At 38.5% G+C, this 13,113-nt stretch overlaps 1 protein-coding gene across 4 annotated transcripts in view; it reads left to right on the forward strand.

Moving 5' to 3' along the window:
* The first annotated feature begins 4,077 nt into the window (after positions 1 to 4,077).
* mfge8b (milk fat globule EGF and factor V/VIII domain containing b) overlaps positions 4,078 to 13,113 on the forward strand; it is a 28,256-nt gene continuing 19,220 nt past the window's right edge. For all 4 annotated transcript variants that reach the window (XM_032589659.1, XM_032589669.1, XM_032589680.1 and 1 more), the window contains exon 1: positions 4,078 to 4,287. In XM_032589659.1, coding sequence (XP_032445550.1) covers positions 4,218 to 4,287 — 70 coding nt within the window. In that variant the 5' untranslated portion in view covers positions 4,078 to 4,217. The remainder of the gene's footprint in view (positions 4,288 to 13,113) is intronic.

A 13,113-nucleotide genomic window follows, 5' to 3' on the forward strand; every position in this document is an offset into this window, starting at 1 on the left:
GTTCTACTTGATCTCTGCTTCGGCTGGTGCTTTAACTTTTCTCTCATATGTTGACTTTCTAGTGAGTTTCTTGGTAAATTTTAGTTTACCAAGGTTCTGAATGCCACAATCTCGGGGTGTTGAAATGTGTTGTGGCAACACAAAATGACAACATATCTTTAATTTCAAATTGCATATTATTTATGTATAATAAATAAATTATATATGTATGTATTTTACTGCTTCAAAATATGGGTCACGTATAACGCAGCGCTGTTCAATCGTTTTATTGAAACGACTGAACAATAAAACTTGGGGATTTGGGGCCAAAATCCCCAAATTTAAAGTATTCCTAGCCAAAATGTTACTCTCCCCCCCCCCCCCCCTTAATTAAAAACCCCAAGCCATTATAGTGAATTCTTTCTCTTTACCTGCACAGCAATAAATAAAACATGTCATATTTTACGTTTCGTTTGTCGTTTACAGTCATTTTAATTTTTTGGCATCTCTGTCTGATTGATGCCCTCCTCACCCTCCAGGGCTGGCGCAAGACGTGCTATTTAAGTGGCTGCATGGGGCCCCCACACCACCAGGGGGCCCCCAAGAGCATGATTAAAAAAAAAACATTTAAATGACATTCAATAGAACAAACTAAATGCAATTTTCATATTGTTTTAGAGTTATTACACAGATAATGGTTAATCTCGTCCTGTTGATGGTTGCTGTCACTGTCGAGGAAATCTAAAATATCAAACTTGTTGCCTTGTTTACTGTAAATTTAGTGTTTATCGGTTTATGTTACTTTCAAATAGTTTAAATAATATGTGAAATATTTTTCATTTAGATTTTTACTCCTGAAAGGTTCAAATCAATAGCCATAATAACACTGGTAGGATACAATACAAATATTGCTAATGATGGTAGGACGGCAGTCATCAACTGGAAAAGTTGATGACTTTTTTTACACAAACCATTATTTGTGTAACTACTATAAAAACAAGAGAAATTGTTTTTTCATGTGTAATAGCATTTAGTTTGAGAAAATGGAAAAATGTTAAAGTGGCGTGGGTAATATTGCAATTCACTGCTTTTCCAGTTTAAATAATTCCCTTTTGACCACAAGAGGGCGTTGTTGATTTATGGTTTTGCATGCGCACTCCACTTGGCTTAAATACGAAGACGCTTGTCACGGCCCAATTGAATTTACAGAAGCTGTAAAACTGTAAATGTCAAAATGAAGAATTAGCTTAGCTCCTTTATTTTATTATGTTCGCTTGGTCTTTGATGCTTTTGGCAAAAAAAAAGTTGATGGAAGGGAAAAAACAGCTTATAGTGGACCAATTATGTTTTTTTATTTTATTTTTTAGGTCAGGAGAAGTAAAACATTGCAGCTGCACAGTTGCAAGTCCCTTCGCGAGCATTTCCTTTTTTTTTAAAAGAGTAAAACATGGCTTCCATTACTGAATTCAAGCAAAACTAACCACACTGCACCTCTGGCATTTATTTCCACCATCATTACATGATGGGAAGCCCATTCTGCGGCCTAAACTTTGCAAAGGTTGGCTGTGGGAGGGGGCTTTTTTTTCTGAGAGCAACATCAGACGACTCAGCTGTTGTGGACTCTCACTTCAGTTCACCAGTAATAAATGTCAGCCAGCCAGGTCTGTCCTTTTATTTTGTCTTCCTTTATGTATTTAGCCAGTATTGATCATGGAATATTTCTAAGGATGCTCCAAAGTGTGAGGCACTGTTAAATCTTACAAATGCGAACACGGAGAAATGATGTAAAAGTTGCAATCTGTTCTGAAGGAACATTGTGTTTCACACAACATTGTCCCAAATGAAGTCAGTCATTAATCATTTAAAATAAGTGTTCATTGTAAACATGAAGGGAGCAGAAATAAAGCCAGGCTGGAAATCTGGTGACAGTTGACCATCACCGCCTTCCTCTACTGCAGGGGTGTCAAACTCCAGTCCTCGAGGGCCGGTGTCCTGCAACTTTTAGATGTGCCTCTGCTGCACCACACCTGAATAGAATAATTAGGTCATCAAGGCTCTGGAGAACTGATCTACACAAGGAGGAGGTAATTAAGCCATTTCATTACAGCGTTTTGTACCTGTGGCACATCTAAAAACTGCAGGATAGTGGCCCTCGAGGACTGGAGTTTGACACCTGTGCTCTACTGTGTTTGAGCAAGTCGTCACATGTGAGATAAGCTACATTTAAATCGCCTTGGCTTGTTACTAGGCTACAGAAAAAGGTTAGATTTACACTGCCGCTGAAAATGTGTTGACTTTTTCTGAGGCAGCTGCTGTTTAAAAGTCCAGTAATCTACAGGGAAAGGTCAGTTCCAGGACGAGAGGACGACGCCTCCCAAGCCAGTTTTTAGTCATCTCGTTCTCTGAAGTTGCAAAACAATTGGACTCGAGTTTTATGTGTTATTGCCGTCAAGATTTGTGCGAAAAAGACTTGAAGCACATTAAAAAGATTCTTCACATCCCAGTAACTCTCTCTGACCCCACTTTGTTGCCTCAGTGCAAGAAACACCCACATATAAACCAAATTGTACAGGAAGTACAATGAAACATTGGATGTAATTTGCACTTCAAAGGGATTTCATCTTTTTTCCTCTTTGTTTTAACATTTCACATCTCTACTGCTGTGTATTCACAGCCCTTGAATTTGTCCACTGAATGCAGTCGTTGGCGTATTTTCTTGGCCTTTTACTTGATAAACCAATACATAGTAGAACGTCATTCAAAAGTGGTAGAAAAATAATAGTTCTAAATGTTTTTTTAGAAATGAAAATCTGAAATTTGTGGTGTTCAGTCGTCCTGTACCTAACACTTGAGTTGAACCACTTGACAATTACAGTAGCTGCATTTCCGTTACAAATGCACACAAAACTTTGTCAACATTCCGCTAATGTTTAAAAGTCTCAATTTCGCAATTGTGGTGTTTCCGTTAAATAAGAAATGCAATTAAAATCAACTGTGAATAAGTTTGTTCACGCAATAAGTCATTAGAAAAGCTTGCCGTGCCATCATCCTTCTACCACTTCCTGTCGTCTTCTTCTTTGTGGTTTGCGCCAGTGCCAACATCTGGTTGTTGATGTGACTCATGTGATGTGGAAAAAAAGTGTTTTCACTGCAGTTTTGAAAAATAAACAATTTCAATAAGGCCAAAAAATAAAAAACTTTAAAAAAAAAAATCACCTCATAGCGGCCAGATTTTTTAAAATTGAAAAGCGAGTTTTGTTTTTTGTTTTTAATTGGTGCGTTTCCATGGAGCAAATTTATTTTCAACATGCCAACTATCGCAATGATATGATTAATGGGAACGCAGTTAGTGTTTTGTTTGTTTCTTTTGGCCTTCTACATCTAAATTTGACTTTGTTGTTGTTCATTCTTTGATGCAAGATGGTTCAAGTTTAGTGGGAAGCATCGTCCAATTTCAAGCCCCTCCACATAACAATGGGATTCAAGTCAGGACTTTGACACGGCAGCTAAGAACAAAACACAAGAGCCGCAATTCAGACAAGCTCACTGAAACTACGGAAGAGATTTAAAAAATATTCACTGTTCTCCAATGACCTCCACAGTTACCAGATCTCAATCCAATTTAGCACTTTTGACATGTGTTGCAAAGGGAGTAACATCCTGCAAGCGCAACCAACTATGAGTGAATATTAACATGACCACCCAGACTAAAATCCAGTTGATAGGTAAAAGATAGAGTCCAGTCCAGCCAAAGTGTACCTAATAAAGTGGCCGTTGAGTCTATACTGAGATTAAATTACACACAAATGGATTCTATTTAATTTTGTAAAAATAAAACATTTATAAAGCAAATGTCCTTCTCACTCCACCTCAGTTATGGAGGAGTCACATAAAACCCCAGTAAATACTCTGATATGGCAGTAGTTACACTAATACAGCTCCTTCACCCTAAACGCCCTGGTTTCAAGGTTAATTCGGTTTTTATTGATTTCTGTTTTTTCCAGACCCGAAGAAGTGGGTGGAGCTAAAATTAAATAACAGGCCGCTATTGGCTAGGAGCTGATGCGCACGTGCTCCTTCTCTCCGCCTGTTGAGTTCATAGCGCTCGAGCCACCGCAGCAGCAACAGCGTCCAAACCAAACCGCCGCGGAGTTTCGACTGAGCCGTTGTCCCGCAGACTGACAAACTGCAGCTTCTTTTTATTATTATTTTTTTTTCGACCGACGGAAACAGCGGCCATGGAGGAGCAGGCGCGTTACTTCTTTTGGGCGCAACTTCTCGCAGCTTGCCTGGTGTTTGGGGTGAAAGGTAAGCTGCTCGCGCTACAGTTCTCGTGTTTGTTTACAGTTCAAACGAGCTCATTAACGGCCAGGACGGCCGTGGTTCTGCTCGAGTGATGGACGCAGTTCTCTAAAGTTGCTCCCGGTGTCTTTCTTCTCGAATTAAGTGAATTAACTCACTATAAAACCCCGGGAGACCGTGTTTTACTTATTTCTTTGATAGCGGAGACTCGGTTTCAGGTCGCCAAATCATTAATTCAGTTGGGAAAAAATGAACTGAAAAACGAGCTGTAAAGGCGCACTGATGAGTAGAAGGCGCAAATGTACAATATATGTGAGATATTCAACACATACACGCAATTTGTCCACCACATTTTATGAAGGCTATAACTTACCATCGCGTATTTTGAGAATAGTTTCAATAACAACTAAATTATTCAGTAATTGAAACACTTTAGCAACATGGATTACAGAATAATAAAAGCCTTTTGGTATTTTTTTGTGCCTTGACCTCTTTTTTAAGTAGCAGTAGACACGCAGGCTGTCTATTATTCGTCTCCGGTTTTAACCTCCTGCCTTTGGCATCTTGGTTTTGTTTGTATTTCCATGCATTGAAGACATTTAGGCCAATGAACAAATGGTAAAACGTCTTGACTTCCCCCTGACCCCCTCGCCTCCATTTGTGCTTACCAACATACCAAGGAACAGGAAGTGCTTTCTTAGGATGATGGATTTTCCAAATGTCATGCTGTCGAAGCGAGGAATACACAACTTGGTTGTGTATTTCTCACCAGATGTCAGCCTGTGGCTTTTCCTCCTGCAGCGACCCACGCTCCTAAAGTCTCCTTGTTTGACATGAAGCGTGCTGTAAGAACCCCCCCATCACCAAACCCCACATTTGATCAGGTTTTGTTGTGGAGTGAGTCTTTTATGGCTTGTTTTCTTAATCTCAACACTTTTTTTTTTTTAGCTCTAAGTTGGCGTTTCAGAAGAAACCCCATTTAATTTTCTCAACTGATCACTCAGTGCTTTAAGTAGCAGTAGTCATGCAGGCTGTCTATTATTCGTTACCTGTTTTGGTTTTTTTTCCTTTGAAACGATGGCATGAAAACCAGAGGACTCCAGAGGCACGGGATGTCTCTGAACATGTTTTTTTTGTTTTTCTTTCTCTGCGGTTCATGGGTGACAGTTATTGAAAAATAGGTGTGGTGATAAAAGATTAGTCATATTTCCTGGATTCTGTCGCTGGATCTTCCACTCCTAACAAAGTTGACATTTTAGCCCGGAGGATGACAGATGGGAGCGATGCGTCGCTATCTTGTCCTGTAAAATGCATACAGGGCAATTATTTAGAAGGAAGAGCTGATTGCATGGTTTAACGTGATAGGTTGTGTTCAGCAGGTTGTAGGTTGCTTGTCTGTTGCTTTAGCTGCTGAGTGGAGAGAAGTGGAAAGCTGTGTTCTGTGTCAGGGCTGAGACAGTTCTTTTTTTTTTTTTTTCCTCACAACTGAAGCACTTTTGTTGGCTAAGTGAACCAGGGCTAAAAATAGCCTAACATTGGACCAATGGGAAAGCTTCAGCATGCATTTGTGTATAATCTTTGCTTGTATGCAGGTATATATGAACCATTCTGTATTAAATTTGGTTCAAATTCACTTGAAGATTAATAAAGATACGTTTTAATTGGCAATATATCACCCAAGTAATGCTGACCTCAGTGTCTCAAGCAGTGGAAAGCACACAGGAGTTTAATTTCCTGCTAATATAATAATGTCTGTGCTTTACCGTTACTCAGAACATCGTGCATTGACTAATACGTGGGTTTAATTTAGGGTTTATAAAGCATAACTCCTGAAATGAGGATGTTGGTTTTTGCGGCACATGTTGTTCCTTAAGCTGCCGCTAGCTACACTGCTCATGTTGCTGTGAACGTTGGTGTATCTGTATCTGGAGATGAATGAGAGGTGGGTGTAAAAGTGAAGACCTCAATCCACGTCTTCTTCAAGCATTTGAGCAACAAACCCCGTAGACTTAGGAAATTGCAGTGGGCAATTTTTTATTTTTTTTCACAGAAGAGTTATGGATTCAACTTGTTGGACTAACACAACTTCTTATGAACTTTATGATGCTGTGCTGGTGGAGGTACACATCCCACCGCAAAAACTTTTATCAAAATTTTTTTTGTTTTTTTTCCACAAGGCCTCAATGTTTCCATTAGTAAGACTTATTTTTATAGTTTCATTTATAAGCAGCTTGTGAGACCAATTCTAGAAAAAAAAGATAAAATAAAATCTTATTGTATGATTGTTAAATAATTGAGTTTTCTTGTATGGAATAAGTATTTGATACTATGGGATAAAGTTTATTTGGTTTATAGTGGCTTGATCTCATCTGACCTCCTGACCTTCTCCTGCCCCTCTCTTCTGGATCCTCCAGTGGCTCATTGGAAAACTTCAAACGGGCCTGGACTGGATTGAGCGGAGGGACTTAGGTCTCACTACAGGATTTTAATCCATGACTGTGTAATGTGTTACTAATGGTAACCAGATACTGTGGGGAAAAACTGTGGAAAAAAATATTCACAATTGACTTAATCAACTAAATTTTCAGCAATAACATCACAATTAAATGTCTTCCAGATCTTGTGCAGCCCTTGGTACGTCTCGTGGTTGTGTGAATCAAATATGAATATTCCAACAACAGTTCTGACTCATCCCATCTGCCTCTGATGGGATTTCCCTCCAGGCCTCTGCCTTTTTCAGCACTGATCACTTTTATCCCCCTTGTCTCTCAATACAAGATTTTCTTGTGTTTCCTTTCGCCCTTCATCTCATTTCAATATTGAACAGCTTCCCTGATCAATATTTTATCACAGTGTGGAATGTCTTCTAATTTTGGATACTTTATTAGTATCTGTCACCCTACTTTCCAATCTGCTGTGTTCAATATTTTACATGCAGCCATGTGATTTATTTATTTTTTTTAACAGAGCCAGGGAGCACTTGAATCAGAGATTACAAATTGTTCATTCAAATCAGTTCAGTTTAGATATAACAAGAAAGAGGAAATCAGCATTGGCTTTTATGGTTTGAAAAAAGAAAGAAAAATCAAGGTAGTTTTTGAAATGCTTTTATTCCCGGATCTTATTCAGTTCCAACTCTTCAGAGGAAAGTGTGTTGTGGCGTTTCTGGTGCGTGACTCCGCTGTGTGTATTTATAGACTTTTAGAGCAGGAGCAGATGGCTGTGCTCTGGAGTTGCAATCACAGATTACAGAAATCTCACCTGCAGCTGGAGTCCTGCTGATCTCAGAATATGCACAAAATAATAATAAAAAAGCTTTACTCTTCATTTTAGTTAATCCTCAGTAAATTCATTTCCTGTTACACTTCAGGTTTGACTCCCTTCCCCTGAAGCTCTCTGCTCTGCTGTTTTCTAGCTGGTTGTTAACGAGCGCCACAGGCTGCCTGAACGCACGTCAACGCGTCTTTAACGGCTTCCACAATTGCTGAGAGTTAGGGTTACGAATGCAGGCGACACGACACTCGCTCCCTGGCTTTCTGGAACACTGAGTCCTGCGCTGTCCTGTTGGTTTGTGTGGCCCAGCATGACGGTGCAGAGAGCAGAGCGCGTTGCTGCATAATGCGAAGACCGACTTACTACTGCGTGTTATTCCCGCTGTCGTAATAATGCAGCTTCCGTTCTTCACATATTTTCCTTTCTTGTACTTTTGTCTCCAGCTGACATCTCAGATCTCACCAGAGAAGCGTCATATGTTTCAGATACTCAAATTACATTCAAAAATACTTTATTAATCCCATAGGGAAATTAAATAAAATACTCTATTACATGATGGGAATCAGAAGGCAGGTACTAGCCTTGATAGGCTCTTCAATAAAGTAACCTAACAAAAAAGTTTACAGGTACAGCTTGGTATGATTTTTTTTTGTATTTTTAGTTGAACCATTGATTATTTTTATTCTTAAAGGGGCATTATTATGTAAAACAGAGTTTTTAGCTTTACGTCGTGTTATGTTGTTCCATCATCTTAAAGGTACCTGGAATACTGCCTTGATTCTTTTATGCATGTTCAAAAAATCCTTGAATCTCCCATGGCAACCATTCAGCTGGTCAAAACGCCTGTTGGGACTTAGCTCCGCCTTCGAGGCGCAGCTCCTCCTCAGAGCTGCAGTTTCTAAGCTCCCACCTCACAGAGCAGCCTTCCCCTGTTACTACTCCACTCAGCCCTTTCTGACTAGCCAGCAGCAATTAGCAAACACCTGGTGGAACTGTCTGAGCTCATAACAGTTAATTGATTCTTATATAAAGTTTTTATTTTAAATAAATCAGCCTATTTGCTTATTTTCCTGTAGAACCTAGCTAAAATGTATTTTAAAAAAGTGATATTTTCAAATTTCTTGTCAACTTTAACATTTTTTAACTCGAAAACATGATTGGCCGTTGGATGAATGACTGCATTCCCTAACATCCAACCACCGGGCTTGGCAAGTTTTCTGGGGGAAACCTTGAAGCACAAATAACGGTCCTTCAATCTAAGTACAATTAAATAACCGTAAACAATACTTTTTTTTTTATGTTTTTTTTTTTTTTTATCATGGACACACCAAAAAACAAAATGAGTCAAAGCGGTTAAAAGTTCTGACTTTTGACCGCTCCCAATTTAAAGGTCTATTCAGTGTAAACATACTGAGTGGGATGTGGTCATCGGGCCGCTGTGCTGAGTCACTCGTAATAACATCCTCTGCAATCTCGCACAGAAAACATGCTTTGTGCCAGGCATCATTCAGAAAACATTTATCTTGATTACTGCAGCCAAGAACAACTCCCCCCGTAAAATAAACTGCCAGCATAATAGCCTGGCTGCTTTCCTCAAGCTTAGGTCTGAATGTTTAAAAAACCATCATGCTCAAATGCTCCTTTTGCGACTTAGCATCTGGTTTTGGGGAGTCGCATAACATCCCTACCCCGTGTTTGGTTTGTGTCTCTGGGGACTGTGTTGTCACTTGCAGCTACCTCTCTTTGTTCTGGTATTTTCTTGGGTTGAGGCTAACTGGAAACGACTCAGACCATGACTCATAATATGGACAGAGAATCACACAATGCCATCTGGAAATGGCTTTTCCTGCCAACTATAACTCTGCATACCTTCCTAATGGTGGTCAGGACCGAGCTGGCACAACACTGGGTACCTTCTTAACTATTTGGACAAATATGTGTTTTTTTCTTTAGTATTAGGTCATGCCCATATTTAGCAGAAAATGAATTACATGATGGCTTGTTTTTCTTATTGTAGTTTAAAAAAAAAGACATGGCATTTAGGCTGCGTACACACAACAGGTAATTGCAACTAGGCCTGTCGCAATAAGCAATAAATCATCAAATAAAGAAAATTGGATGATAAATTAACATTTGCATCATTTTTTTTTTCTTTTTTCCCTCTTTTCTACCAAAAACTAAATGACAAAAGTCTTCAGTCTGGTAAATTAGTCTCAACTATATCTTTTTTTGAACATCAATTTTGTTTAGAAATTTCATAATTCAATTTACGGTATTTGTTGTTTCTGGGGGTTTTTTTTGGTGGATATTTAAAATATCTCCTAGTTCCATTCTTCAATGTTCATTAAAATTTGACCATTATTGATCTTTGAGAATGTTTCTTGCATTATTATGCCATTACCATTATATTACTAGAAAATTGTCTCAAAACAACGTTATTGTTTATCGCAATAACTTCTGGAACAATTTATTGTCCAGCAAAATTCATTGTGATAGGCCTAATTGTGACCCACATCCAACTCTTTCACAGCAGTCCAAACTGCCCAATTCCGAAATAAATAAATCCGATTTGTGCAACTTCCCTATGTGGAACTAAATCGGATATGTATGTGGTTGCTTTCAAAGCTTCTGGATTCTGAAAGGTCATGTCGCATGTTATACGACTTTTGTGTCGAAGACACGAGACCTGCGCCATAATTCTGTACCAGAAGAAACGAGACGCAATAAATCCAGATGTGAACAATTGCTGAAGCAACTACAATTATTACAAAAAGAAATTATGAAAGGTTGGTTTTGACTACGCATCCAAACGGGCTTCTCTATAAAAATTGCAGTCAACTCTCCACAAAAAGCCCCTTGCTATTTGTTTTGCTTACATTTTCTTGTGACAACACTGTTGTCTCCCATTGGTAAACAACTTTAAAAGCGATCCATAGACGGTAGCGTGCATTATTACTTCCACAAACATTACAATCTATGACGCCTACCTTCTTCTTCTGCGCATACGAGTTGTTTTGGGGTGACAAGCCGTTCACACACAAGTCTGATTGCGGTCACATTTAATGAGTAATATGAACAACTATGCAAGAAAAGATCGTATTTCGGAAAAAATTGGAATTTAGCATCAAGACCTGCTGTGTGAATGTAGCCGAACTAGGCTAATTGATCCAAAAATAGGACATTTTTCTATTTTTTCCAATGACAAAAATATAGAGTATTTCTATTTACATGCATCTATGTTTTTAATATATACTGCTAAAAAAAAATAAAGGGAACACTTAAACAACACAATATAACTCCAAGTAAATCAAACTTCTGTGAAATCAAACTGTCCACTTAGGAAGCAACACTGATTGACAATCAATTTCACCTGCTGTTGTGCAAATGGAACTTTGTACAGAACAAAGTATTCAATGAGAATATTTCTTTCATTCAGATCTAGGATGTGTTATTTGAGTGTTCCCTTTATTTTTTTGAGCAGTGTATATTTTTAGCAAACACAACTTAAACCCTTTGTGCATTTCATTTGTGGTAAATGAAGAAATCCCCTGAAATGTAAACTAGCCTCCGCCTTAAACTGAATCACCTTTATTGTGAGACAAGCTTCTCGTTTCCCGTGAAAAGAGAACAAGCCATAAACAGCCCAGGCAACTGTGTAACACGGCTGCTTATATTTTAAACTGAGAATCATACTTCATCATTTGTGTGGCTTTACGCAGGTTTTTCTCTATTCCTCATTTTATTCGTGTGCGGCTTTCACAGACGGTCTCATCATTTTGGGAAATTTCAAAGATGCTTTTGGTGGTTTTGTTCTTGGCAGACAACTTTTTACTGTTTCATCACTAATTTAATTTCCTGGCTGGGAGCTGACTTTACCCCCTCAGTTTGTGCAGACCACAAACATTTACAGAGACCATTAAATAAGCCGAGAAGTCCGTCTAGTTTTTACATTTTTTTAAATTTATTTTACTTTTTTTTTTTTAATACAACAACCTGGATCAGATTGTTCCAGAAATCCATTTTAGTTTCCTGAAAGGAGCTGGCATAGGAAGGGAGGTTTCATTCCTCCCCGAAGATAAACAAGCAGCGACTTTTCAGATAAAGAGGAGTTGTTGGGCTAATGGTGGGAGAATCCCATGAGATGTGAACGTAGTCGACAGGCCTTGACATTGGATGCGTCTCTCATATCTCACCGTATCCACAGGAAGTGCTTCTCTGGGATAAACCAAACGAGATACTTCCAGAGAGGATCTCTTCTCTCTCTTACTCCGTCAGCAGCGTAGAGCTGTACACCATGCATCTCCACAATTCTTGCTAAAATATTACTTAGGTCGTGTGTATTGCTCGACATGGGTAAAAACAGAAAGGTGTTAACAAAACACATATTTATTTGTAAGATTTATTTTTTTAATTGACCTTTCTTTGAAAATTTATTCATTTATCTGTACCAGTAGAGTTTGACTTACTGCCACTCTTGCTGTTTAAAAGGAAGTGTAATTTAAATGAATTGGTATATTTATTTTGTTCTGATATCAATATCTCTACTTGTCCTGATATTAAAAAAAGTTCTAGATCAGACAAGGTATCGGGGACAATGCGCCCGAACCAGAAGGTCAGATCTATTCAGCCTACTTCTATGCTTTTGTGCTCTGAGGGACATCAATTGCACTTTCTGTACCATTTGAAAGAAGGTTTGTTGCATTTTTTTTACATGTTTGACCAACATAGGCAACCTATTTTAGTCAGTTTACATTGGCTGTTGTACTCCTAGTTGCACTGACTGAACAAATTAAAGTTGTTTTTACATGTTTGACCTAACTTGTGAAACTATTGGTGTATTTAATTGCTGTACTGGTGCAGAGTTACCAAATAAACTTGCAATTCAGTCTGTTTGCAAAAAAAGAAATATTCAATTCAGTGCTGTTTTTCAGTATCGGAAGTGAAAATATTGGATTGTTGGCTCCCTATTGATAACTAGAATCAATTGGAATGTGTGTATGACTGAAATGACATGACTTGCCTTGAGATGAAAGGTGTTATGGTGCTGTACTCTATAAATGAAACTTAATTGGCTTCTTTCGAAAGCGAAAGGAGAGAGCTTCCTTCTAAAACGAACAGCTATGTGAAAACTTTTTGCAAAGTTGCATTTCAATAAACCACACAGTTTCTGTCCTGTCTATTATATACGAATAATATTGATGTTTTGTCAGAACCCGTAGCACCATGTTTGGAGAAACTCAGGCCCTGACCTGGATATTTCACAAAACTGACTTTTACTTTCTGGAATACTAACAATTTTCATCGTAAATATTTTTGCAAAACTCTGTGGCGGTGTATACATGTGAACCAGAGATTCTTAAAGATGATCAGGCAGTAGCCCAACCTTCTTTTCTTAGAAAAAGGAAAAGCATTAATAATGAAGCCATTTTTATATTTTCTTCCCAAATCTCCATTTCTTTGTCTGGACTGATTTCCATTGAGCTTTAAATGTAAGTTGAAGAGCTGCTGTATGACGGGGAGCAGAAGGTAAACACAAGCCGTGCTCAGAATCACCTTCTG

The sequence above is a fragment of the Xiphophorus hellerii genome, chromosome 2, assembly GCF_003331165.1.
Source record: "Xiphophorus hellerii strain 12219 chromosome 2, Xiphophorus_hellerii-4.1, whole genome shotgun sequence".
NCBI classification, from domain to species: Eukaryota; Metazoa; Chordata; class Actinopteri; order Cyprinodontiformes; family Poeciliidae; genus Xiphophorus; species Xiphophorus hellerii.